The 27,968-nt window shown below is 49.8% G+C and overlaps 3 protein-coding genes across 5 annotated transcripts; 1 reads left to right on the forward strand and 2 right to left on the reverse strand.

The window, feature by feature from the left end:
* Positions 1 to 472: 472 nt before the first annotated feature.
* LOC132466236 (soluble guanylate cyclase 88E-like) lies at positions 473 to 22,391 on the reverse strand. Of its 2 annotated transcripts, none has more exons than XM_060063325.1 (19): positions 22,289 to 22,391; positions 15,702 to 15,856; positions 15,045 to 15,185; positions 14,693 to 14,832; positions 13,369 to 13,503; positions 12,574 to 12,697; positions 12,059 to 12,178; positions 11,484 to 11,568; positions 10,964 to 11,050; positions 10,001 to 10,118; positions 8,479 to 8,608; positions 8,036 to 8,182; positions 7,536 to 7,682; positions 6,848 to 7,004; positions 6,463 to 6,572; positions 4,706 to 4,795; positions 4,017 to 4,175; positions 3,446 to 3,583; positions 473 to 2,092 (listed from the first exon to the last, which is right to left on the reverse strand). In XM_060063325.1, the coding sequence occupies exons 2-19, from the start codon at positions 15,819 to 15,821 to the stop codon at positions 1,976 to 1,978; spliced, it is 2,265 nt and encodes a 754-aa protein (XP_059919308.1). In that variant the 5' UTR covers positions 15,822 to 15,856; positions 22,289 to 22,391; the 3' UTR covers positions 473 to 1,975. The 2 variants fall into 2 exon arrangements, with proteins under 2 accessions (XP_059919308.1, XP_059919307.1); XM_060063324.1 differs by lacking the exon at positions 22,289 to 22,391 and adding an exon at positions 16,019 to 16,990.
* On the forward strand, positions 17,301 to 23,047 carry LOC132466240 (myozenin-2-like). 2 transcript variants are annotated; one of them, XM_060063329.1, is made up of 6 exons: positions 17,301 to 17,521; positions 17,819 to 17,913; positions 19,011 to 19,180; positions 19,741 to 19,807; positions 20,216 to 20,390; positions 22,310 to 23,047. In XM_060063329.1, exons 2-6 carry the CDS (start codon positions 17,829 to 17,831, stop codon positions 22,479 to 22,481), a joined length of 669 nt encoding a protein of 222 aa, XP_059919312.1. In that variant the 5' UTR covers positions 17,301 to 17,521; positions 17,819 to 17,828; the 3' UTR covers positions 22,482 to 23,047. The 2 variants fall into 2 exon arrangements, with proteins under 2 accessions (XP_059919312.1, XP_059919311.1); XM_060063328.1 differs by having other exon boundaries at positions 17,309 to 17,521; positions 19,741 to 19,879.
* LOC132466237 (pre-mRNA-splicing factor RBM22) lies at positions 22,878 to 26,795 on the reverse strand. Its single transcript, XM_060063326.1, has 11 exons — positions 26,659 to 26,795; positions 26,264 to 26,317; positions 26,134 to 26,163; positions 25,926 to 26,058; positions 25,737 to 25,837; positions 25,432 to 25,604; positions 25,012 to 25,212; positions 24,513 to 24,677; positions 24,236 to 24,324; positions 23,872 to 23,997; positions 22,878 to 23,599 (listed from the first exon to the last, which is right to left on the reverse strand). Exons 1-11 carry the CDS (start codon positions 26,710 to 26,712, stop codon positions 23,448 to 23,450), a joined length of 1,278 nt encoding a protein of 425 aa, XP_059919309.1. The 5' UTR covers positions 26,713 to 26,795; the 3' UTR covers positions 22,878 to 23,447.
* Between the last annotated feature and the right edge of the window lie 1,173 nt (positions 26,796 to 27,968).

The raw sequence follows: 27,968 nt of genomic DNA on the forward strand, positions 1-27,968 counted from the left end.
TCTACGCCTTCTGCTTCCGCTGCTCCATCCAGCCGTCGCCGAAGGCCCCCAGGCGGGCTCCCCGCCGGGCCAGCCTGGACCCCGAGGACGCCACCTACAGGCGCAGCTCGTCCGACGCCCCCTCCACGGGGAACGCGGTCTGAGGCGGGACGCTTTTGTGTATCTGTGTGTGTTAGCAGTGGGTGAACCAAAGGTCCCTGATGGCGATGGCGAAAAGATGGGTGCAACGTCCACTTTAACCGACTCTGGGGGTTCAAACGGGACATTCTGGGGGGCTTGTTCTGTTGGCTTTGTTGTACTTTTTGTTTGTTTTATGTTGCTGTAGAAAACCCGATAGATTTGCCATCTTTTTTGAAGACTTTTAAAGTACAGGATTTGTTTGGAAGGTATCGAGCAAACACAGAAAGTGACAAACATTTACTGCTAAGCTGTGATTAAAAAATGTCTAAGAACAAACTCAAAAACAAAGTGCCCAGCTGGTGGCTTGCTTTATTCCCAAATCCAATTTAAAGCACAGAGTAGAGCATCTACCTGTTTCACATAGCTAGAGGAATGCACAACAAGGATCAAACGGGCCAGGGACTGTCAATTAGAAAAGGAGGGTAAGCTATAGAAGAATCAACAGTGACACTGAAATGAAACAATATCAAATGAACAAGGCACAGTGGCAATGCAATAAATGAACATGCAGAGCGAAGCTATTTTATTTCTGGGTAGGCCTGTTGGAGCTAGTGTCCAGTTGAACCTAATGGCAGTGAACACTTTAGGACTAAAGAAGTTGGTATGATGTATCAACCCAAAAGACTAACTTAAAGAACCCAAACGTGGTAATATGGCTTATATGATCGTCAAGTTATCTATTTCATTTCATCACCGTTACTGAAAATTAACCTGTCATTTAGAAAAAGGCGTAAAATCCTATGTTGATGCCATTCTCCCGAAAACACTATGTGACCGTTCCACTCTGCTGTGAGCGCAGGAGCGATCTTTACCTGATGTCTGAGTGCCTTTTCTGAGATGTCAAGACCAAGGCGTGTGAGGACATGTGGAGCTCTGCCTGGGCGGTGTGTGTGTGAGGAGCTCCGTCTAGGCCGTGTGTGTGTGTCCGTGTGTGTGTGTGTGTGTGTGTGTGTGTGTGTGTGTGTGTGTGTGTGTGTGTGTGTGTGTGTGTGTGTGTGTGTGTGTGTGTGGAGCTCTGTCTTGGCAGCAGTTGACTGCGGCGGTGAGAGGAAGTTAAGCATTCTGGGTTAGTTACAGGATAACGATGAGGCTCCATCTGAGCAGCGATGTATTTAATGTTCGTGTCCAAGTGAGGGTGAGGGTTCCTGGTCACCTTTAGTATAACGCTACGGTGTGTGGCGCGTTACATATTCAACGTCACTCATTATAACACATCATACAAAACAACGTTACTAAAAAAGCATCACAAAGTTGGCGTGGGTCGTAACCATGGGGATAAAACACTGTGCTAAAACTCGCAACCCAAAACGCTTTTCTTCATGTTTAAATCTCACAATGTTCGACTTCCAGTTGAAATGGTTCACTGGCTCTTTATCAGAAACCTCACACCAACTCTGTCCATTCATAAATATCGTATTATTATAATAATAATAATAATAATAATAATAATAATAATAAATTTTATAAATAAAATGTATTATTATTATTATTATTATTATTATTGCAACATTGTGTGCTTATTCCTGAGTGTTTGGGAATGGGAAGAAGCGCAAGAGCAGCATATGGAAAGTCCAGACCAAACTGTTAGCCTAGCCGTCGGGGCTGAGTTGTATGGCTAAATGGAAAAGTAAAGAAGGGAGATTGGCACGCAACAACAAAGAAACATCCCCAACATGATTCTCATTTCAACCACATGGGCTATAGCGTCGGCCAGCCTCAGCCAGCGTCTAGTGGCTGGCGGCTAGCGGCTGGCGGCTAGCGGCTGGCGGCTGGCGGCTGGCGGCTGGCGTCTGGTCTACGAGACGGAGCACATGGTGCTCTTCTCTGAGCTGTGGGAGTCGTGGGAGCCGTTGGGGGAGCTCATCTTCAGGTGGGAGCGGAGGCCGTCCTGAAGGTTGTCTTGGTAGTGGGACTGGCCCGGAGGAGCAGAGTGACAGAGTCAAATAACAGCAAAGATACACCAGGGTCCCTTAGGGGAGGGGGAGGGGTAGGGGGAGGGGTAGGGGGAGGGGGAGGGATAGGGGGAGGGGTAGGGGTAGGGGGAGGGATAGGGGTAGGGGGAGGGGGAGGGATAGGGATAGGGGGAGGGATAGGGGGAGGGATAGGGGGAGGGGTAGGGGGAGGGTTAGGGGTAGGGGTAGGGATAGGGGGAGGGGGAGGGATAGGGGGAGGGGGAGGGATAGGGGTAGGGGTAGGGATAGGGGTAGGGGGAGGGTTAGGGGTAGGGTGAGAATACACCAGGGTCCCTTAGGGTAGGGATAGGGGGAGGGGGAGGGGGAGGGGTAGGGGGAGGGATAGGGGGAGGGGGAGGGATAGGGGTAGGGTTAGGGTCAGGGTTAGAATACATCATGGTCCCCATGGTTCACCCGTATCAATCCTCATGCATTCACCCATATCTATATTCATGCATTAACCCGTATCAATACTCATGGCGTATCTCAGAAGTGCCCTCATAGGACAAACACAGGTGTCACTTATAACCCTCGTTATGAGTCCGCTGCTTCTATCTACCGGAGCGGCGGAAGCAGACTAAACTAGCTGAGGTAAGGCTAGTTAAACCTTCCAGAATATATAACTATTCCATGTTTGTGTTCCCCTGCCTGTTGTGGGAAGATGTGCACCCTTGGCAGGGGTGTCCCATTATTAACAAATCAATATCAAGCATTTCAAACTGTCTTAGTTTAACTATGACTGCCATTGTACCACAGGTTACAGTAGAAGCAGCTGAGCATATCTCGCTGTCAGTAGAAGCAGCTGAGCATGTCTCGCTGTCAGTAGAAGCAGCTGAGCATGTCTCACTGTCAGTAGAAGCAGCTGAGCATGTCTCGCTGTCAGTAGAAGCAGCTGAGCATGTCTCACTGTCAGTAGAAGCAGCTGAGCATGTCTCGCTGTCAGTAGAAGCAGCTGAGCATGTCTCACTGTCAGTAGAAGCAGCTGAGCATGTCTCGCTGTCAGTAGAAGCAGCTGAGCATGTCTCGCTGTCAGTAGAAGCAGCTGAGCATGTCTCGCTGTCAGTAGAAGCAGCTGAGCATGTCTCACTGTCAGTAGAAGCAGCTGAGCATGTCTCGCTGTCAGTAGAAGCAGCTGAGCATGTCTCGCTGTCAGTAGAAGCAGCTGAGCATGTCTCACTGTCAGTAGAAGCAGCTGAGCATGTCTCACTGTCAGTAGAAGCAGCTGAGCATGTCTCACTGTCAGTAGAAGCAGCTGAGCATGTCTCGCTGTCAGTAGAAGCAGCTGAGCATGTCTCGCTGTCTGTCCCGCTCACCTTCTGGACAGACAGCTCCTCCAGTCGGCCCTTCTCTAGGGGCCGCTCCAGCGAGTGGCCTGATATCTCCATCTTGATACGGTGGGAGGGGATGGACTTGACTTCATCCTCGTTGTCTCCCGGGGCCAGTGGGAAGACCTGGAGGGACGAGGGAGGAGACGAAGGGCTCAAGGATCCATCAACTCCCAGATAGGTGGGCTCTTAAAGCTCCCGTTGAATTACCCTGTAGGGACAGGGTGAGCCGGGACCTCACTATATGTTGTCCCACCGCCCCGCCCACCCTGAAGTCCCTGATCCCGGGAAAATAATTATCAAAACAAAAGTATTTTCTTCAAGTATAATTATTTACAACTTATTTAAAACACGGACAAAATAGACATCTTCTCATTTTCAAAATATCGAAATAACTTCTTGGCTGCCGCTTCCTGTCGACTTTTATAAATGCTGTACAGAAGTCGATCGAACAGCGGTTTGATCATCCGTCACCATGCCACAGTCAGGTCTTGATCAGACCTGCTCCTGGATCACAGAGTCCCACCGGCCCCGAGAGCGGGCTGCGAGGGCCCCTCACCTGGCCCTTGTCCTCCCCTGGGGCCTCGGAGTCCGGGTTGGCGGCCTTGTTGATGGACTTGTCGATGGTCCGGGTCTCGAACTGGGGGCACGCGGCCTGGGCGTTCCCGTCCTTGTCTCGCTTCCCATTCAGCCAGTAGGTCTCGATCTCCACGTTGCCCTGGAGGACGGAGAGGAGCGGCAGACGAGGAACCCAAAGCAGCAGAACTCAGTTTGAATACCAGAGGGTTCTTTGTTGCATTATTCAACATGTTGGGATGGGTGAGGCGAGTAAAGCCCTGGAGACGCCTCTGTCTGTGTCTGCTGACACTTTTACCCAAAGCGACTTACAAGAAGTACATTTGTGAGAAGAAAGAGAAACAACAATATATCACTGTCGGAACATTAAGGATGTTCCTAGAAACAAGCGCTAACCATCACTAGGTTAAATACAACAAAGATAGCTAGGATAAGAGGCTAAGCACTATACGTGCCAGGACAAACAAACGTACAATAAGGGCATAAGAGGGGCCAGAGTTTAGCCATGTAAAACTGAAACGTGTAATCTCTTCCCTCTCTGTGTTGGGAGAGGTGGGATAAGAACTGATTACAACAGATCCTCAAACACGGATGAAATAATGAACTCAGATGTGCTCTTGTTGCTACGGCAACAGCGGTAACAAGCGGCGTCCCCGTGGTGCCCCCCCTGACCTTGATGGTGATGGTGCCCCTCCTCTCGAAGATGAAGTGGCTTCCCTTGAGGTGCTCGTAGGTGGCGCTGCTGAGTTGGATGTGCATCTCCTGCGCGGGACAAACACACAGAGCGAGGGTGACCAGGTGACAGGTGACCAGGTAACCGGTGACAGGTGACAGGTGACCAGGTGACCAGGTGACAGGTGACCAGGTGACAGGTGACCAGGTGACCAGGTGACCAGGTGACAGGTGGCCAGGTGACAGGTGACCAGGTGACAGGTGACCAGGTGACCAGGTGACAGGTGGCCAGGTGACAGGTTACCAGCTGACAAGGAGACCAGGTGACAGGTGACCAGGTGACAGGTGACCAGGTAACCGGTGACAGGTGACCAGGTGACAGGTTACCAGCTGACAAGGAGACCAGGTGACAGGTGACCAGGTGCCAGGTGACCAGGTGACAGGTGGCCAGGTGACAGGTTACCAGCTGACAAGGAGACCAGGTGACAGGTGACCAGGTGACAGGTGACCAGGTAACGGTGACAGGTGACCAGGTGACCAGGTGACAGGTGACCAGGTGAACAGCTGACCAGGTGACAGGTGACCAGGTGACCACGGGACCAGGTGACAGGTGACCAGGTGACCAGGTGACCAGGTGACAGGTGACCAGGTGACCAGGTAACAGGTGACAGGTGGCCAAGTGACAGGTGACCAGGTGACCAGGTGACCAGGTGCCAGGAGGCCATATCCCGCCTTTTGATTTTACACCTTTCCAGAACCTAGCTTGTATCTGATGTGATTTTTTGTACACTGTGCCTGGTCTGCACTGGTCTGTCACTGGTCTGTCACTGGTCTGCACTGGTCTGTCATTGGTCTGTCACTGGTCTGCCACTGGTCTGTGCCTGGTCTGTCATTGGTCTGTCACTGGTCTGTCACTGGTCTGTGCCTGGTCTGTCACTGGTCTGCCACTGGTCTGTGCCTGGTCTGTCACTGGTCTGTCACTGGTCTGCCACTGATCTGTCACTGGTCTGCCACTGGTCTGTCACTGGTCTGTGCCTGGTCTGCAACTGGTCTGTGCCTGGTCTGTCACACTGTGGCCAGTCTGGGAGCACTGGGGCCAACTTCAGGTTCTCCATCGATGAACTCAGTTAGCTCTTGCACACATAGACACAAAGACGCACACACACACACACACACACACACACACACACACACACACACACACACACACACACACACACACACACACACACACACAAGCACACACACACACGCAATTGTTATTTGGTTCTGCAATTTGCTATTATCAACTTTCCTATAGAATAATGCCCGCCCCCGATCACACAAACACACACACACACACACACACACACACACACACACACACACACACACACACACACACACACACACACACACACACACACACACACACACACACACACACACACACACACAAACACACACACACAAATGCACAAACAGCCTTGTTCCCACAAAATTAGAAATATTCTCTCTGAGGCCCAAATCAGGTTATCAATAGTTGAATTACCCCAATACCACGTTATGCATTAAATGACGTTTGTCCAATGACGTCGCTCAGAAGTCACACATAGCACTGTGATTGACAGCTAGCTTTGGTATTTGAGGGATAAATATCAAGGCGAAGCTCTAGCCTAGCCACCGCGACAAACCCACGCGCCTTTTGAAAAGACTGTCTGGCTGTGAGGGTTTGGCAGTTGTTCTCCTGCCCTGTTGCATGCTGGGTGATGCGGTACCTTGCCGTTGCTCTCCATGGCTGAGGCCGTGTGGACCGTGTCGCCGTGGAGACCGTAGCGAGGCATCTTGTGGCCCACCACCCCCGCCACCACCATCCCAGAATGGATCCCTGGACCAGGGCAGACAACCTTAGTCGGTCAGAGGGAGTGAGTGTGAGTGTGAGTGTGAGTGTGAGTGTGAGAGAGTGAGTGAGTGAGTGAGTGAGTGAGTGAGTGAGTGAGTGAGTGAGTGAGTGAGTGAGTGAGTGAGTGAGTGAGTGAGTGAGTGAGTGAGTGAGTGAGAGAGTGTGAGAGTGAGTGAGTGAGTGAGTGAGTGAGTGAGTGAGTGTGTGTGTGTGTGTGTGTGTGGGGGGGGGGGGGGGGGGGGGGGGGGGGGGACCCTCACCGACGCGGATCTGTATGTTGTTGCCGTTGGAGGGGTCCTTGAGGTGGTCTATGGAGCGGACCATGTCCAGGGCCATGTCACAGATGTTGTGGGCGTGGTACTTGGTCTTCTCCGGGGTCCCGGCCACCACCATGTAGGCGTCCCCGATGGTCTCCACCTGGCGGGGGAAGAAGGATTCAGCTCCCCTGCTGGGCCGGAGGCGTCACGACGCTCTGATCACCACTCAGAGTGCAGGAGTGGCGAGAGTCAAACAACCAAGAAAACTGCCCCCTCCCTCCCTACAGTTCAGCACCTTTGAGGAGCCTTCCACTTCACGCACCTGTGTTTGACAGGCAGAATGGATTAACCCATCCAATGAGAGAAGAGATGCTCTGGTGAGTCAGAAATGAGCTACGAGTTACGAGTCTACAGCCTAAATGGTCTCAAACAGAGGTGGGCGCAATGAAGTCGCAATATCCTCACAGCGTATTTCACATCCCAGCAGCTGACGGATGGTCCGTGTAATCTATCCAACTACACCCAAATAATATCTCTTCATTGGATCTACAGCACCTTTAAGAAAGTGTTACGCAGGACAAGTAGAGCTAAGGTAAAACTGTTTATGCAACATCCAAAGGAGTCCACTGTGGCAAATCATTGGAAAAACAACATGCTACCAAAAAAAAGAGCCAAAGACAGTCCCACACACCTTGAAGACGCGGTGCTTCTCACTGAGCGTGTCGAACAGCGTGTACATGGTGTTCAGCATGGACACCACCTGCATGGGGGTGATGTGGCTGCAGATGCGAGTGAATCCCACCACGTCGCTGAACAGGATGGTCACATCGGGGAACACCTACAGCCGGGACGAGAGCAGTGTTGCAGGTGAACAGGTGGGTAGGGGGGGAAGGGGGGTGGGAGAATAAGAAGATGGGAGAGGAAATTAAAGTTGGCACTTTGGCAGAGAGTTAAGACAAGCAAGAGCGGTTGTCTAATGAGCTGTTGTGCGCAATTAGCAAGTCATTTTAGAGCCAAACCATCGGAACAGCTCCCCCCTCTGGCGAAAGCATGCCATTATTACTCAATTGTTGCGCTGATGTAACCAGACCTTAATTAGCACCAGGTTGAACCAATCAGCTTCGAGTGCAGTGATCCCGCTGCACTCGAAGCTGATCTCTCTAGCCTATCCCTGATGTGTGTCGCCCTGACCTCACACGTGTTGACGGCGGGCTCTCCCTTGCGCAGCCTCTTGGCGACGGGCTTGGGGATCATCCGGTACAGGAGGTCGTCGGTTTTCTTCATCTCGTAGTCCAGCATCTTCATGCTCTCCTCCAGCTTACTGGACTTCTTCTGCTCCTGCGCTCATAGCGGCCAGCAGGGGGAGAGGAACCGTTTTGTTGGAGCACTGTGTGTGTGTGTGTGGGTGTGGGTGTGGGTGTTTGGGTGTATTCGATGTATTTTTTTAAAGCAGTGTTCAAAGGCCATGAAAGTGTATAAATGCGTAGTAGTAGTGATTAGAGCGCACACGCTCGCATATATGCACACGCATGCACACACACACACACACACACACACACACACACACACACACACACACACACACACACACACACACACACACACACACACACAGACATCCAGAGTGTGTGTACCTGTATGAGAGCTCGTTTGAGCTCCTCAGACTGCTGCGTGCCTGCCAGCACCAGGTCTCTGCTGGAGTCGTGCATGCTCAGGTCATTAATATACAGACCTGTCTTAAACATGGCACTCAGACTCTCCATCCTACACACACACACACACACACACACACACACACACACACACACACACACACACACACACACACACACACACACACACACACACGTTAGGACATTAGTTGGAAAATAAGAAAAGATATGCATATTACCGCTAACTTAATAATATAAAAAAGCCGGGGGTCAAAAATAGATGATACAAATGCATCAGTACAATAATTGAACCACATTGGTTGATGAGCGAACCAGTACAGAGCTCTTCTCTTTATGGTATATTAGATTAAGGTTTTTTTTTTCAATCTGGCAGTATTTCTGGGAAGAGGAGGGACATGTTTTCGTCATTTTCTCTGCGGAAAACACTCACTTCCAAATGTGCTCCCATTAGGATTACAAGAGCGGCCCTGTGTGATTACAAGCTAATTAGCAGCTTATTTCATGCATGGCGAGCGCCAGTAGAAAGGGCCACTGGTTTCGTTCCTCGGCTTCTCTTCGGCGGCGAGGAGCCTGTGAGCCTCACGCTGCTCTAAGAACGCTCCTCCTTGAAATGAGTTCAGTCAGATATAAATACACTTTGTTTTCATCGTGTTGGACTAAAGGACTAGACGATTGGCACAGATGTATAGAAAGTCTGTACACCATCTTCTGTGTGTTCTTGTGTGTGTGCGTTCTGGCGCAAGTGTGTCTGTCTGTCTGTCCGTCCGTCCGTCCGTCCGTCCGTCCGTCCGTCCGTCCGTCCGTCCGTCTGTCTGTCTGTCCGTCTGCCTGTCTGCCTATCTTTCTATCTGTTTGGCTATCTGGCACTATATCTGTGTTTCGATTTATCTAGCCGTCTGTCTGTGTTTCTATCTGTCTCTCTATCTGTCTGTATGTCTATCTGCCTGCCTGTCTGCGTGTGTATTTGTCTGTTTATCTTTCTGTCTCTATAGCTCTATCTGTCTGTCTGTGTATTTGTCTGTTTATCTTTCTGTCTCTATAGCTCTATCTGTCTGTCTGTGTGTCTGTCTGTTTATCTTTCTGTCTCTATAGCTCTATCTGTCTGTCTGCCTGCCTGTCTGCCTGTCTGTCTGTCTGTCGGCCTGTCTGTCGGCATGAATGCCTGTCTGTCTGGTGTTCTGTCTGTCTGTCTGTCTGCCTGTGTGTCTGTCTGTCTGGTGTTCTGTCTGTCTGTCTGTCTGTCTGTCTGTCTGTCTGTCTGTCTGTCTGTCTGTCTGTCTGATGTTCTGTCTGTCTGTCTGTCTGTCTGTCTGTCTGCCTGTCTGCCTGCCTGCCTGCCTGCCTGCCTGTCTGTCTGTCTGTCTGCCTGCCTGCCTGCCTGCCTGCCTGCCTGCCTGCCTGCCTGCCTGCCTGTCTGTCTGTCTGTCTGTCTGTCTGCCTGCCTGCCTGTCTGTCTGTCTGTCTGCCTGTGTGTGAGCCTCACACGGGGGTCCCCAGGAAGATGATGGACTCCCACTCCGGCATGTATCTCATCTGTCCCTTCAGCTTGAGGCAGCGCGTTCCGTCCCCCCAGCTCTCCATCACGTTGGCGCTGTTCCCGTCTGCGGGCCAAAGACAACCGGCACACATCAGGAGAACCAGTTCCGTCCCGTCATCCGTGGCGACGTGCATTACGGAACAACCACGGCCCAGTGTCGGCCATGAGGGTGAACGGTGAATGGACTGCATCTGTACAGCCCTTTTCCAACCAGTGGCTGCTCAAAGCGCTTTACAATACTGCCTCACATTCACCCATCCATAGACACATTCACCCATCCATAGACACATTCACCCATCCATAGACACATTCACCCATCCATAGACACATTCACCCATCCATAGACACATTCACCCATCCATAGACACATTCACCCATCCATAGACACATTCACCCATCCATAGACACATTCACCCATCCATAGACACATTCACCCATCCATAGACACATTCACCCATCCATAGACACATTCACCCATCCATAGACACATTCACCCATCCATAGACACATTCACCCATCCATAGACACATTCACCCATCCATAGACACATTCACCCATCCATAGACACATTCACCCATCCATAGACACATTCACCCATTCATAGATACATTCACCCATCCATAGACACATTCACCCATCCATAGACACATTCACCCATTCATAGATACATTCACACACCGACGGCAGAGTCAGCCACGCAGGGCGACAGCTTGCTGGTCAGGAGCAGTGAGGGTGAGGCGCCTCGCTCAGGGACACCTCGGCACTCAGCTAGGAGGAGCCGGGGATCGAACCAGCAACCTCCCTGCAGCAGGCCGCCCAGTAAGATCTGCTGCTTGTCATGTGTCGATAGACGGCGCCTCACAGTGATTTTTTTTTTAGGTTTTGTGGAGGTGTGTCAGAGAGGAAGACCTTTGTAGTCGTCTCCGATGATGGACTGGAAGGCCATCAGCTCCACGTCCACGTCGGCCAGGCGGTTGGCGTTCTCGCAGTCGGAGTCTACGTGAGGAGGGACAGGGGAGAGATCAGAACCGCCCACACGCCCCCAACACCTCCCCTGATAACGACCGGGGCTGGAATCAATTCCTCTCAGCCCGATCGATCGGCGCTCTGGCCTACAAAACACTCCGGTGAGGCTGAGTCATGGAAACGGTCGGTTAGAGCAAACCGATGAGGGAGCGTCGACTTCACATCTAACGTCAGAGTAATCCCTCATGTAAAGCTGTCTATTAACCAACATCTCTATCTAACCTTTACATGTTTTTCTCTTTCTCTTTTTTCATCCTTTGTCTTTGTACCTTAATCCTAATTGGTTGTCGTTGCTCTACTAAAACACGCTCATGGGTGTTGGATTGAGTTTGTGATGGCCTGTAAAGTTCCTACCCCCCCCCCCCCCCCCAGACAACAGCCCTGTTTCTAACCCCCCACTTACTCTGGACTCTGTTGTGAAGGTTCCTCTCCCTCTTCACGGGCTCCTTGGACATGATCTCAAACAGGTTGTTGGGGTGTGAGATGATCTGGCCACGGGGTGACATCAGGGTCAGTTACACTGCGTCGCCCCACCCTCCAGATCACATGGATGTACAATACACGTGAGGGGCGCTGATGAGGTGATGAACCCGATGGGGCCCCCCACTGCCCAGGAGGCCTTCATGTTATCACACGGTCAGAATCAAGTGGTAATTACTTTCATGTGTAATGTTATTGTTTTATAATGACTTTAGTCAGCAGACGTTTGAATGTCCTTCAGCAGCGTGGAGGAATATCTGTTGTTATTGAAAAATAGTACACCCCCAGTGGAATGTTTTTGACCAATCAGAATCAAGTATTCAACAATTCTGTTTCACAATAAATGTTAATGGCAAAATAATGTGCTCTCTGTTTTCTATCCTTGCGACACTTCGGTTTGATGTGAGTACGGTTTGGCCTGGTAAGACTGTATGGGTGCATGGTGATGCTAATGGCTGCCTAATCCAACGCCAGACAGGGGGACATGTCAGAGCTCACATTGTTCCAGGCCAGCTCCACTAGAGGGCGAGCGAGCAGGAAGGCATCGTTGATCTTCTTCCCGTCCAGGTCAGGGAAGACTGTGGCCAGACCTGAGCCCACGTTGTGTACCACCATGTCCTGGTGGAGGAAGCACAGGTCCATTGGGCTGTCTGTGTGTTTCTGGAGGATGTGGTATTTATACAGTGTATACTGTGTTTACTGTTAAGAGATATATTGTATATACAGCGTCTATACTATCTTCTCTACATCTTTTATCTATTGTGCGTCATTCCCTTAGTTAATGAGGTCCTGTCTATCTAGAAGGGATTTATTAATCATGCCATTAAATTTAATATAATGTACTATAATGTATGACCTGCCCAGGCACTGCTGGTGTAAACAAGCCTTCCCAGCTAACTCTGACTCATTTATGGACTTGCTTCTTATGTGGTTGACCCTAAAATAAACTTTCAATTAATTATGAAATTAAAATATCTAGGTCCATTCGGTGGAACTTGGCTGCCACGTCGTACCTGTCTGAAGACGATGTTGAAGGGGAAGACTTCAAAGAAGAAGTCAGAGGTGATGGGCAGGATCTCCTGCTCCTCCTCGTCCTCCTTCATGATGTAGCGGTAGGCCGAGTTGTCGAAGTTCAGCCTGAGTCACGTGAGGCCGTGAAGAAGAGCATCAGCCTATTGTAGTCAGTTGACTTTGAACATGGTTGTTCTGTTGCCTGTTTGTGTTACTATAAGTACTTGCATGTATGTGAAAGTGCGTGTGCATGCAATTATATGTGCGTTTTTGTGTGTTTGTGCATGTATGTGAACGTGCATGTATGTTTACATGTGTGTGTTTGCATGAAAGTGTACATGCATATAAGTGTGTGTTTGTGTGTGTGTGTGTGTGTGTGTGTGTGTGTGTGTGTGTGTGTGTGTGCATGCCTTTGTGAGTGTATGTATGTGTACATGTTTGTGTTTTTGTGTGTGTGTGTGTGCATGTATATGTGTGTGTGTGTGTGTGTGTGTGTGTGTGTGTGTGTGTGTGTGTGTGTGTGTGTGTGTGTGTGTGTGTGTGTGTGTGTGTGTGTGTGTGCGTGTATATGTGTGTGTGTGTGTGTGTGTATATGTGTGTGTGTGTGTGTGTGTGCATGTACGTGTTTGTGTGTGTGTTTGTGTGTGTGTGTATATGTGTGTGTGTGTGCATGCCTTTGTGAGTGTATGTATGCGTATATGTTTGTGTTTTTGTGTTTGTGTTTTTGTGTGTGTGTTTGTGTTTTTGTGTGTGTGTGTGTGTGTGTGTGTGTGTGTGTGTGTGTGTGTGGTGCGGACCTCATGGTGACGTGGGAGTAGTCTCCCACCAGCTGCTCTGAGAGCACCTCCACGTTGATGTCCGTGTCGTAGAACTGCTTCCCCATCTGCCGCAGCTGGCCCATGGCGTAGTGGAGGTAGCCCTTACGCTTGCTCCTGTGCACGCACACACACACACACATAGGGACGCACACACACAGGGAGGCACACACACACACACACACACACACACACACACACACACACACACACACACACACACAGGGACGCACACACACAGGGAGGCACACACACACACACACACACACACACACACACACACACACACACACACACACACAGGGAGGCACACACACACACACACACACACACACACATAGGGACGCACACACACAGGGAGGCACACACACACACACACACACACACACACACACACACACACACACACACACACACACACACAGGGAGGCACACACACACACACACACAGGGACGCACACACACACGGAGGCACACACACACACACACACATAGAGACGCACACACACAGGGAGGCACACACACACACACACACATAGGGACGCACACACACACGGAGGCACACACACACACACACACACAGGGACGCACACACACACGCACGCACATGCACACACACAAGATATGGGCTGTTATTAAACATATTTGTTAGCTTTTCTGTATAATATTGTAACTCTGTCCTTCATGAGTCCACACTGACTCAAGTGTTCCTCTGTAGTGTCATGATGGATGGTTACGTCTGTGTGTCTCGCCCTGTCTTGTTTTTATTGCTGCTGCGGCGGCAGATCTCAACGGCTCCTCTGGGAATAATTAAAGTGTGGGACCTCGATGGTACGTATCCCGTACCTCCCCACACATCAGCCTCAGCAGCTGATGATCATCAGCCTGGGATACCAGGCTGATGATCATCAGCCTGGGATACCAGGTTGATGATCATCAGCCTGGGATACCAGGGCTTTAGGGTAACGACAACGCACCGCCATACAAGATAACACACAGGGACACACACGCACACACAAACACACACACACACAAATATACAAAGACACACACACACACACACCGTCCTCACACCCACACACACACCGTCCTCACACCCACACACACACCGTCCTCACACTCACACTCACACCGTCCTCACACCCACACACACACCGTCCTCACACCCACACACACACCGTCCTCACACCCACACACACACCGTCCTCACACCCACACACACACCGTCCTCACACTCACACACACACCGTCCTCACACCCACACACACACCGTCCTCACACCCACACACACACGTTGGGGGGGCACCTGTAGTGGAGGGTGACGCCGGTGGCCGACTCCTCCTGGCAGAAGAAGGTGGGGGGCTGGACCTTGGGGTAGCTGAAGCGCAGGTACTCGTGCAGGTTGTCCAGGCCGTTGACGAAGTCACGCACGTGACGGCCTAGCACCTACACAGCAGGGGGGGGGGCGCTGGGTCAGGACGATGACGCCCTGCCCCGGGGGGGGGGGGGGGGGGGGCGCTGGGTCAGGACGATGACGCCCTGCCCCGGGGGGGGGGGGGGGGGGGGGGGGGGGGCGCTGGGTCAGGACGATGACGCCCTGCCCCGGGGGGGGGGGGGGGGCGCTGGGTCAGGACACCGCCGCCCTCTCGCTCTCTCACCTTGAGGATCCTGTCATAGCCGTACTTCCCTACGAATCCCAGGAAGTACACGCCCCAGGAGTTCATCAGCTCGTTGTAGGGGGTCCCGGTCACCCCGCTGGCCGCCTTGGCAATGCGGGGGATGACACTCTCACTGTACACCTGCATGAGGACACACACACACACACACACACACACACACACACACACACACACACACACACACACACACACACACACACACACACACACACACATCAAGTGATTTCATGTACAATTGCATGTTCTTCTCAAACATTTGTCAGTCAGTTAGTCAACTGGTGTCTGTTAATGCGTAGTTCTAATGACACCTGTTGTCACGATTATAGCTATTATAACTAAATAAAGGATTCATAAATAATAGAATTATTGAAGAATAAAGAGTAGCAGCACCTGCCTGTCTAGACACACACTTAGAACCTCGCCTCGATAAGATACACAAAACTATTAAAGTACAATCAACCATCCCCTGGTTGACGAGGCCTCTGTGCCCCCCTGCTGGGGGCCTGTGTGTGTGACGACAGGGCCCCCCTGCTGGGGGCCTGTGTGTGTGACGACAGGGCCCCCCTGCTGGGGGCCTGTGTGTCTGACGACAGGGCCTACCTGATGGGGGCCTGTGTGTCTGACGACAGGGCCTACCTGATGGGTGACGAAGGAGTGCAGCCGGACGTCGGCCCGCTCCCGGACCAGCTTCCAGACGTCATCCCCGTAGGACTCCTTGATGAAGTCGTGGAGACTCTCACACAGCAGCCCGTACATCGCTCCTACCGCTCAGCTCCACGCCGCCCTGAACCCTCCTCACACACCCCCAGATAATCACCTTCTCGTTGAGTCCCCCAGTGGTTCTGCTCTCTAGATCAGGCCTGAAGCTCGCCCTCTCTATCCATCAAGTATGTGCAGGTAACTGGGTGTCTGCGTCTGTTCTTATTCCCGCGGTTGCGCGTCCTGTACACTACCTGTTGAGGTGGGACCGTCTGTACTGCCTCCGCCGCTCCGTGCCAACAGAGCAGCACCCCGGGCGGAGGGTTTTAAAGGCGCTGTGATTACAGCGGGCCCTCCAGTCTCAACGAGGGCCCTCCATTGTCTGCGAGTGTCAGCTGTCACGGCCTGGTGATGCTGTCCATCCAGCCATGTGACAGGAACACACTGCGGCCCGCTGAGACCCAGCCCTCAAACACAGATGGCCCGGCCTCGAGGGCTCTAACCATGCTCAAGAAGAACCAAAGGGACGTTTAACGGAAGAAGATCTCCTTTTTAAGTGCATTTCATTTCGAAGTTGTGACTTTAACAACAGCATGCCAGCCAGAGGAATATCAGCATTGGTCGTGTTTACTGACACTACCAAAGGAAGCTCTCTCTTCAAAGAGCCATGGTCATAATTCTTCATTTTTACTCTTCACTCCCAGAACCAACCTGAGCAGAACCCTCCCTTCCCTGAAACGACGTCCCATTAAAGCGATGCTGTGGTGTCTGGGGTGATTACTGGGTCTTCTCTCTGCACTAATAGTGGTCTCACCGAGCACCGCGAAAGAGAGAGATGGGGTTTTTTTTGGAACAGGGCAAGTGCGAAAATCAATATAGAGAATGCCTTCTTCCCCCTCTGGGCCGGCGCTGAGCCCCTGAATGAGGAGCCGCGGGGGGTAATATTGAGCCAGACTTAAAATCTGTTTGGGAAGAAAATGTGCAACGAATGTTGAAGAAAAGGTCATTTCTCCTGTTGAGGGCCATAGATTTCCTCCAAGAGAGGGCTTTTATTCTGAAACACAGGCGAGATGGCTTCGCAGCAGTCGCGGTTTGGTATCGGCCAAGCAATGGCGTTAAACCGTGACAGAATGCACTCTTTGAAATGGGCTCACGATTCCCCACCAGACAGAAGGACGGTGCTATGCTATGACATAGCATCAGAGACAGGGCAGGTGCCAAGCCAATCTCCAACGGTCAAATGGATGGAGGGTTGGGACTGTTTTTTTGGGTGGGCCTCTAAAAACAAAATAACAGCTGCAGAATCTTAACAGAGATACACACACACACACACACACACACACACACACACACACACACACACACACACACACACACACTAATAAACATACATGGTGTCATATTTTTATTATCATGGCATTTGTGTAATCTTATATATACTTATCCCTCCCCCAAGTCCCCTTTAATAAGCCCCTCGCTACACACACACAACTCTGACGCACACACACACACACACACCCTCTCTCTCTCCGTCATCACCCTGGCTGTCCTGCTAAATTAGCGGGTGAGGTAAGTGCACCAGGCATCCCGTGATGGGGGGCAGTACCAGCCCCCCATCACGGGCCCTCACTGGCCAAGGGTGCACCGGAACCCCCTCAGCCACACAGTAGGGGGGAACCTCAGATAGCACCACTAGACCAGAGCCATTCCTAGTCCCCAAACACACACACACACACACACAGACACAGGGGAGACAGGTACGTGGATGTGTGCTCTGTGTGTCATGCTTCTAATGGCTAGTAGATAACGTTGTCTTTAACTGACTGTTTAGTTACATGGATTTCATGTGCCTCATAGTATTTCATCTCACATGTGAAGTTCCGAGGCAGAGGTTACAAACTTTAGGTTCCTCACAGACATGCGTGTGCTGTTCACAGTGATAACATATTATTACAGATATTAAAGCTACTCGCTGTGTACACAATTCTATTTCAGGCTCAATTTGAGATTGAAAACAGTGTGTGTGTGTGTGTGTTTCCTTAATGCTGGTGGAGGCTCATAAAGATGTTGATGATGCAGCGGGGGCCTGACGAGCAGACCAAGCACAAGATGCACCTCGCCAAGGCGCTTTGTAACGAAGTCAGGGGAGGTAAGCGACAGCGCCGCCTCCACTCTGAGCTGCAGGCAGTGGACTCATCCTATAGCACCCTATGGATTGATGCATGGCTAAGAAAAGCACCTCAGCGATCAATTGTTATGAATATTTTAAACGGAGGCACGGAGCTCAATGCCCTCTTGAGCTCCCACTATCTTTCAAACGGGAAACCATGGGAACTTAATCACTCTTAACAGTGAGTTGGCACCAGAATAATTTAAGAGCGATGAGTAGCTTGCGTCTCTGCGTGCTCCGGTAGTTTGCCGCACGGATTTAGTGGCACCGCATGCTTTGAAGACGGGCTTCGGATCGACAAAACACAAACATAACCCTTAGCCTTATTACAGGCAACTTGCAAAAGGCTGGGAATTCCCATAGCCCCTTCGAACAGAGTGCCTTCATCCAAAGAGCCTATTAATACACACTCACCCATGCAACGCCTGGATGTCAATAAACATTGCGCAACAAACATCCTTTTTTTCCTAACTATTTAATCCGTCATGGTTTAAGTCTTTCATACATAAACACTCCTGACACCAGACTGAAGAAATTTACGACTAAGAATAAATAGTTATGATGGTGCTCTTTGATGATTGGGTTATTTGTGATCTGTTTGAAACAAAACAACATACATAAATGGAATTTGCCCGAGACAAACAACCACTACATCGAGAGAGGATTTCTAAAGCTTAGTGCTACCACACTAGACTGGCTGAAAGTGCAATTATTTTGGTTCTTTTGAAACGAAACCAATCTCAAGTCTCTCTACGAATCTTCACAACATTCGTATTCATTGCCTGTATGGCCGTTCCTGTGGTGACCCCATCAGGTCTATCTAGATACAACATTTAAAATCTAGAGAATTGTTTTTTATGTATATATCCTCAAAAAATGTATATCAGGAATCTCGAAATTGGTTATTAAATGTGGGTCTAAATTGTTCAATAAAACCAGTAGTGTGAAAAAAACTGAACCTTTCAACCAAAACATCTATTTTCTAAACTCCATATTCTAAACCTGTGTTCCCCATCCTTCCACCCTGGACCCCCACCGTGGACCCCCTCCCTGGCTCCACCCTGCCCCCCCCACAGGGGGTCTGAACCGGGGGCAGAAGAGCAGCGCCCCCCTGGACGTGATGCTGGAGGAGCTCCAGCTCCCGACCAACCGGGGCTCGCGCATGTTCCAGGAGCGGCAGAAGAGGGTGGAGCACTTCACCCTGGACCACGCCGCCAACGGCAGCAACACGGGCAACTTTGGCAGAGTAAACACAGACCCCCCCCCCCATTAGGTCACGTATCAGCTATCCTCCTACTGAAAGCTACACGGCACGTACCCAAACCCCCCCCGCCAGACGCACACGCACTGCGCCTTAGCAGCTCGTTGGTGTGTCGCACACACAAGATGGACGCTCTCTCTGCAGGGCCCCGCTGGGACCCCCAGACCTCGTGGTCGGGTCGCAGAGGGCCCCCTCTCCTGTTCTGCTGCGCTAGGACTCTGGAGCCCACATCCAATCGGAACGGAGGCCTCTCGCCAGACACAAACGCAGCGTTTCAAGTGCTTAGGCCTAATCTCGAATGTCTTTAAAGGGCCACAAATACACACCATGTCGACTTGCAGTTTGCCTCAGGGGATTAGGATAAGGGGCAGGTGAGGGGCCCATGAATGCGGGCCCCCAGGGAGAGAGCGGCGAGAGAGACAACTAGAGAGCTATCCGAGGAAAACTGTTGATTCTAAACAACATGGTGCAGGCGGCAACCCCGCTTTGTGGTGTTCTTCTCCCAGATGTGTCCATATCCATGTCGACTCACCCCCTCTTCCCAGGTACTTCCACCTCAGCCTGCCCCAGAGCCCCAGCCGGGAAAGGAGAACCTGCTCACCCCCAGGGTCGGTAAGCACAGCCTGGTCCTCAACCTGCAGAAGACTATAGCCAAGAAGGGCAATCCTGAAGTCCTGGCACCAGGTAAATGACCCGAGACAGGGAGAGGACAGTGGCTGTCACGGGAGATTGAATTCACACCAATGCCTGGCCTTGAACAACGCCCCCGCCTGTAGAACACAGAGCCACAGCTTGGGTGAAAGCTTGGGATTGGTGCCTTCCCTTAATACGCTGGTATTAAGCATTTTAACATTTTAACTACACAGTTCACTTCTTTGGTTGTGCGATAGTTGATGTAAACTCAACCTAAACTCCAGCTTTCTATTGCGATACATACAAGCCAATTTTACGTACGTTTATTGCAATTGTGGCCTGGAATACCGTCACTGGAGCTCATGGCTACCCTTTTCCCATCCCCAGGGTATTCTGGTCCTCTTCGGGGGGTTCCCTGCGAGAGGTTCAACTCTACAGTGATCCCCAGGTCCTACAGCTCTCCGTGGAGGGAAGGGGAGGGGGACGACCAGCGGACCCTGGCCACTCTGACTGAACAGCTGCCCAAGCCCCCGGAGCCGCCCACCTTCAGGTGCTTCAACAGGTAACCTAATGATGCCACTTTTGCACATAAGCCTTCATTCGGGGTTGGTCTGTTTTTGACATAGAATAGAATAGACTTTATTTGTCATTGTGCATTGGATACACAACGAAATTTGTTTGACATTGCACCCAAAAAACGCTCTGGGAAGTTTAACAACTAATCCGTCTTAAAGAGGCTAATGCATTCACTCTGCGATGTCACAGCTCGGTGCTTGGTTGCGCGTCAAGCATAGGCTTTGGAGAATCCGGCTCTAAATAGACGCTCAGATGATTAAATGATGAAGGCTTTTGCAATTATTTGTTAAATGAAGGTTCCCTCGGCACCAATCCATGTTTCCGCCGTTTGAAAACCAATCCAGTTGCCGGCTTTGCAGCCCCTCGGACTGTGGTTTTGTGGCGGCTATTTTCGCTCTGGCTTTGGTAAGATGATGCAGGGAGTCTGCATGCCTTTCACACCCTTAAGATAAGGCAACACAGTGAGGGGCTGTCTTGTGAGACCAATGAGGCTGTGGATAACAACAGACTCAGCCAACTATTGGGTGTTTCTTATCGTGATAATGTCAGTTATTATTGGAAGTGAGAGTTCATCCAAGGACGGATCTCTGTACACATCTAAATGGGTTTTCAAAGTGTGAGAGAGTGAGCCCCCCCTCAGAGAAAAAAATTCAGCTGACCCCCCCCCCCCCCCCCCCCCAAAAAAAAATGTTCTAAAGACCTGTGTTTTGAAAGCTATCCTAATTATTTTACACATTTTAAACATCTCTGATCATAATTTTAAAACATTTGAAACATATTTTTTAAACATTTGAAACATATTTCTGAAACATTAAAACATCTTTGTGCGTTTTTAAACACATTTCTTAACACAATTTATGAACTTTATCTAAGCATGTTTTAGCTTAACCTTTTTTAAATACATTTGAACATCTTAATCTGTGTAAACTGCCAGTTTACAGATTCATTCAGGGTCCCCGACTCTGAATTTTCAGAGTCGAATCAGATCTGCTTTTTCAGTCCAGAGATTCGACTATTCGGCGGGGTTTGTTTACCGGCGTTGCTATGGTGACCTAAATTATTATAAACAACTGAAAACGATGCCGATTGAAAATAAAACGGTGATTCTGAAAAAAGTATAAATGCTATCAAAATTCCGTTAGTATTGAAGATACAAGTGTGTAGATTTGTTCAATGGTTTGAACTATGGTAAACGGTCGAAAAATGAATGAGTTACGATGTCTAGAAGTAGGTGTATCAGAAGGGCTGACGTCTTCAATGAAAACAGCTGAAAACGAAGCGGTATGAAACTAAAACTGTGATTCTGAAGAAATTTTAAATGATATCGAAATTCTGTTTAGATATTATTGAAGATACAAGTGTGTAGATTTGTTAAATGGTTTGCACGAAGATAAACGGTTGAAAATCGATTTAGTTAGGTTACTTCTACAGTTGAAGTACGATTGATGATTTGAATCATCGACTTTCAGGTTTTTCTTCGGGTTTATTTTTTTCTCACGTCGCGCCCCCCCTGAAGAACTCTGGCGCCCCCCACAGTTTGAAAACCACTGAATGATCCTAGATTTAATTACATCTTACCTCAACTTCTACAAACTTTGTGCGAAATAGGGTTGGTGGGGCTTAGCACTCCCTCATACCCGTTACCACCTCATCCTAGCCATGAGTCACCCTAAATCCCTCACGACTATTTTAAACCGCAACAGGACTTGGTTAGTAACAGCCTTCTGATACACAACTGAATATTGTGTTTCATCTAAAGCCATCCATTTAATGGATAGTGTGAAGAGTATGGTACACATAATTTATGTACCATCCATTATTTTGAAGGCAACATCCTGCTTGCTTACATGCTGTCGAATTCTAAGCAAACTACGGAATGCTGACCTTTCTGCTTCTCGTTCCCAGATCGGCGCTCCCGTTCGGGCCAATGACCAGCAGGAGGGTGATCCCAGTCATGAGCTGTGAAGCCCAGAGCCTTCCAGCCAGCAGTCGGAACTGCATGTCTCGGAGGCCCGATTTCAACAGAGCACCAAAGGGCTGGGGCATGGACTACTGCCCAGAGTCCGCAGAGCTCTGAAGAGGCTCTACCACGACTGACGGGGCTCTCTGGAAGCCCGCCTGCGGCCTGCGTGACCTGCTCCGCGACGCCTGCTATGCTTTGACGTGTGCTGCGCTCTTTAAAGGTCATGTCAATGATTAAGCCGTCTGCTAATGGATATCAAAAGGTTATTGAATCCATTCTGAGTCCATGAGAACACCCGAGGACACTAGTGGGGACATGACTTTCTCCTTCCTTGTAGCAGTGTGACATCATCGCAAGCTTGGAGATCACGGTTGTTCCACAAGGCTACCTCTTAATGCTACATCGACTAACACCATCATCTGAACTGCCTACTGCCATCTTTACTAATGACATTTTACAGAAGTCTGGTTCTGCACAAAGTACAACGCAAATATAAAAGGAATAGTCAAATGACTAGATGGGGTTGTTTAATGATGAAAAATACAAATAAACATTACAATAAACAGTTTCATGGGGTAATAATATTACGTCAAAGAATAAAAAAAAATCAAATTAACAAGACTAAAATGTTACACGGTGATAATTTGCACGATGACAGACAACTCAATTATGTAATAGAACGGCATCGATCGAAGAAGCCCTTAAAAGCCCAAGGAATCCTCCAGGAATAACATTCGGCTGTATGGAGACGAAAACAGTGGCAGTAATTAACCTAAACTCCTCCCCCTCCCTCCGTGCTCCTGACCGATGTGTTTCCAACAGGCTTTCATTAGCCAGACGTCTTGTAACTTTCAGCTAGTAAATTATTCTGAGAGTGGGGACCGCTTCAGTCCGCCCAGAGAACAGCACCGTCTACAGCCCGGCCCCCCCCCCCCCCCCCCCAGGTAGAGCCCGGCCCCCCCCCCCCCCAGGTAGAGCCCCCCCCCCCCCCCCCCCCCAGAGTAAAGGTGAGTCCCTGGTTGTATTCCGAGTGGGTTGGGCTGCGGACAGGAATGACCGGAGTAGAGGCTGTGGCGGCGTCTAGTCGCCGTGCCGCGCGCCGTGGGCGGCGTGGGCGCCCATGCGCTGGGGGTCCTGGGAGGGGTAGTGGATGTGCCCCGGGGGCCGCATGCCCATCGGGGGGGGCATGGGCGCCATGTGGCCCATGGGGTGGAACATCGGGGGGCCGAAACCTACGACAACAATACAATGTTTAAAAGAGGAAACGAGGAAACGTACAAGATATGGTCTCATGCTATCTGAACAATATGATCCATTCAGAAAAACATTGATCCACTTTTAGCGTTCTTATATTTCATTAGCAAAGGGGTTGGGTTAGTGTAAACTCCAACCCCATTAAATGGGTCAGCTTAATGAACCAGTTTTTTGTTGGTTAACTTACCACTGCATTAACCAATGCTAATTACTGCCCCTTATTGTTAAGGGTTACCAGCCTAACCAGTACCTGGAGGGGGGGGGTTGATGCCAGGCGGGGGGGGCAGGGCGATGTTCAACACAGACGAGGTGCCCGGGTCCAGGTTGAAGTAGTTGGCTGGCGCCTCTTGGTCGTGTGCTGGTGGAGGCGGGAGGGCTGTAGCGCAGAGGAAGACCATAGGTTGAGCACAGCAGTTTAATTAGCATCAACTCGGCTTGTGTTCACCGAGCCACTTCTCGATTACCTTCTCAGCAGGTTGGATACAGAAATGATCCATGGATTGATTTGTGCATTTATACACCCAAGAATCAATATCCCTTGCCATCTATGTTGGTATAATAAATAAAGTGATTATTCCTAGCACACAAGGTCCCTTGAGGCGTTCCACACTCACCTCCAGGCAGGCCTGGGACGGGGTCCAGACGGGTGCCCATCTCGCTGACCCCGTCCTTGATGGATTCCTTCCCTCTGGCTGCCTGGGACCTGGAGGGGGGAGACCGACCGTCAAAGGAGTTGTAATCACAAACACAACGGCATGACCCGCTTTAACATCGTGATTGCTATTCACTGGTCGGGTTCCAAACATGATGACACCATGTTTACTACCGATCCCACACCCTACCACGGCCCCCAGATGTACGCTCAAAGGAAGAGAACAAGGGAGCACTCACCTCCCCCACTTGACGGTCAGCCTGCGTCCGTTGAGGATGAGCTTGTTGAAGGACTTCTCGGCAGCCGACTCTGCAGCCTGCCGCGTGGCGAACTGGATGAAGGCACACTGCTGCCTCTGGACGATGGTGATGGTGCGGATCTCACCAAACTGGTAGAAATGGTTCCTGCAGAGGACATCGCAAAATGGTGAGAAAAACATCCAGCGACCACACGAGTTAGAGGGGTGATATCACGCCTCCAGGTGAGAGTGTGATTAGCCGTGTCCGTCTACATGTATGATGGATAGATCAGAAACATTTGCCACAGTCCACTGGTAAGGCTGGTAGACTGATCCATCCATCCATCATACATCTAGGGGGACACGCCCACTAGTGATGTCACTAGGGCACAGGCCTGTAATGGCTCATCACACTCACACCTGGTGGCACCTTCGTCTTCAAAGAAGACGAAGGTGACGTAAAGCATATGGCCGCCAGCCCGGCAGACGGCGGTCCGTACTTGAGCTCCGTGTCCGTCACGGCGTCACCCAGCCCGCCGATGTACAGCGTGGTGATGCTCTTGTCCTCTGGGGCGTCCAGGCGGGGCATGGTTGAGGCGCGCTTCAGCAGCTTGTCGGCCACCGGGTCGTTGATGCCGTAGTAACGGTCCTTGATGTTCTGGTCGGCCAGCGGATCGTCGGGGTCCGTGGGCTTCTCGTGCCTGTTTTAAACACCAGGATAGGTCCGTGGGCAAATTGACACTGCATAGCACCGACACAATGGCAGGCAAGGGTCACGTGTTGTCAAACCTCTCAATAGGAAGAGCTATTCTGTTGAATGGTTCAAGATGTATTCATCAGAGCCACATCATTTAATGTACAATGGTAGCGCACCCCAAGGCTTCACAACACACGGCAGCTTCTAACAAGGTAAGGCTCACCTGTATGGGCACTCCTCGCCTCTCTTGCACTCTCCCTTCACCCAGAAGGAGCAGATGTGGGGTCTGTTCCTCTTGTAGTAGGGTGTGGTCCGGGCCAGTTTCAGCAGCATGTCACTGGAGCTCGGGGCTTTGCCCAGCAGGCCCACCGGTCTCGTCCCGTCAGTGTTGGCGATCTGGGAAGGTTAAGGCAGAGAATAGCATGAGGACGGGGTCAAAGTTCAGTGGGCACGGTGTCTTTAATGTATGCACTATAACTGCTGGTATAGAACAATCCTTTTGATTGTTTTTTCAGGACCAGGACGTACCTCTCTCTCCATATTCTGTGTGTAATACTCCTTGTTGACATCAGATTTTGGCACCTCATCTTTGACAGCGAGGCCAGTGTCTCTGACCTGGATGGGAAGACCTGCAGAAAGCCAAAGGTTCTGTTAGTTTACTAATTCCCCATCGCTGGCCCACAATAAGCGCCGTGTTGAGAGGCGGGGGAGTCATACCATACTCCAGGTCCAGGAGGCAGGTCTGACACACGTTCTTCATCTTACTGCAGGTCTGGCAGACCTCGGTCTTCTTGAAGCGCATGCGTGTTCCCGGACACCATCGGAACACTGTGAAGGGTCGGGCACAGATCTGGAAACATGAACAACAGTTAGCTTACTGCTTCGAGTTCTGTGATTTTTGTTGAGGTTAAAAAGAAAAAAGTACCTTGCATTCTTTGCCATACTTCTCCTTGGTCTGAAAGAAAGGGTAAAAACTGTTTACCTCTACAACAAGGGCAGCATAGTTTCAGAGCTCCAAGACATGTTATCCAAGATGACCAACGGAAGACACTTACCATGCGAATGTAAGGGTTCTCCCCCAGACATGTTTGACAGAGGATTGGGAAGTCCTGGGAATGGAATGACAACGATTGGTTTACAAACAAATACATCATCACCCCTACGTTGAGTGTTTACGCGCGATCACGTCGGGATTATGGTAACATCTTTGTATACATTGCATTCACAAAATCTGATCCATACCCTCCTTAATTGGTAAAGACAGGTTTTATGTGTAAAATAAAACACACAATTGAAAATAGCAGCCACGCTTCCGCTCGCTAACGTTAGCTAGCTTCGTTCTCAGTCAAATCAACATCTACTATAAGATCTGAGAGTAACCTCAGTGTGTAACAGCAACTAATTATATAACTACGATATGATTATACATTTCAGGTTAATAAAAACATACCGCGTCTTCCCAGTTCTGTCTGTTGTACGTGTTAGCTCCCAGGGACGTCGCCATTTTAACACACTGACACGGTAGCAGAGGAGCGAGTCAAACAACGAGACGGAAGAGACGTCATCTCCAGCGCCCTGTAGGCCAATGGGATTTGAGCATTGGTTCATCGTCACATCCGCCCAAGCTACGGAAGATATCTTGGGTCTAAAAGTGAGGATTTATTTTTTAAAACAATAACGTTATTGTTTTTTTATGGCTTAACATATTTATTAATTATAAATAATCAATTATCTCAGCCAAAACCCCATAGGATATCCTCATGTTGTAATTTATATGGTCGGAATGGGATGTTGGATATGTGAATTACCGTGTTTAATTGCTTAATTACTGATGTATTTGGACATTTGTGTGTCGTAACTGTTTTTATTTATTTCACTTTGATTTGTCCAGTCTCTCTCTCTCTCTCTCTCTCTCTCTCTCTCTCTCTCTCTCTCTCTCTCTCTCTCTCTCTCTCTCTCTCTCTCTCTCTCTCTTTCTCTCTCTCTAATCTTATGTAAGCCACTTTTGTGGGCCTAGTCAATTTACAGTTTAGCTATACACCTGTTTAGGTCAGGGTGCCTTTGCTGGCGAATTAGTTGGGGGTGACGGATGTTTGAGATTATGGATCACCGCTAATGGAACTCTAAGCCCCAAATGTTTATTTAAAATGTGTGGTTTTCTGCTGGGAATAGGGAGACAATGTTTAGACAGCCTGACCGAATGGTCACTTGCTTGCCTTATTTCTTGTACCATTCACAAAATGAAATTGTCTCAAAAACCTGATCTCAAAGACGAATCAACCAAAAAATAACAATTTATTTTAAATGTATAAGGCCTATATCAAAGATATGCAGGCCTTTCTTGGATATCGTTTATCAATATCTACTGCTTTCGCAAGATTTATAATAATCTGCCATGCATGATGCCTTTCGGGACAGGGAACAAATGCTCCTTATTTGCCTTCCACTAACAGATTTAACAATGGACTTGGTTATGAGGCGTGTGACCACAACGTCTCCTCTGTCATGTGATCAGGACATCCAAAGTTAGAACATTCTGCCTCAGGAAATCTTTGTCTTCTTAGTTTCAGCATTCCAAAATCCCCAACTCCACGGGTCACAAGGTCGAAGGACCGATGTGTGCCCTTGCACGCTGACTCACCACAGTACTGTTTCATATTTGGAAAATGTTACAAAAAGTTTTTTGCGTCATTAATTCTGAAATGCCTTTTATATGAAATGAGTGGATTTGCATGATTCATACAGTATACAACATGGAAT

This window comes from Gadus macrocephalus, chromosome 10 (genome assembly GCF_031168955.1).
Source record: "Gadus macrocephalus chromosome 10, ASM3116895v1".
Classification (NCBI taxonomy): Eukaryota; Metazoa; Chordata; class Actinopteri; order Gadiformes; family Gadidae; genus Gadus; species Gadus macrocephalus.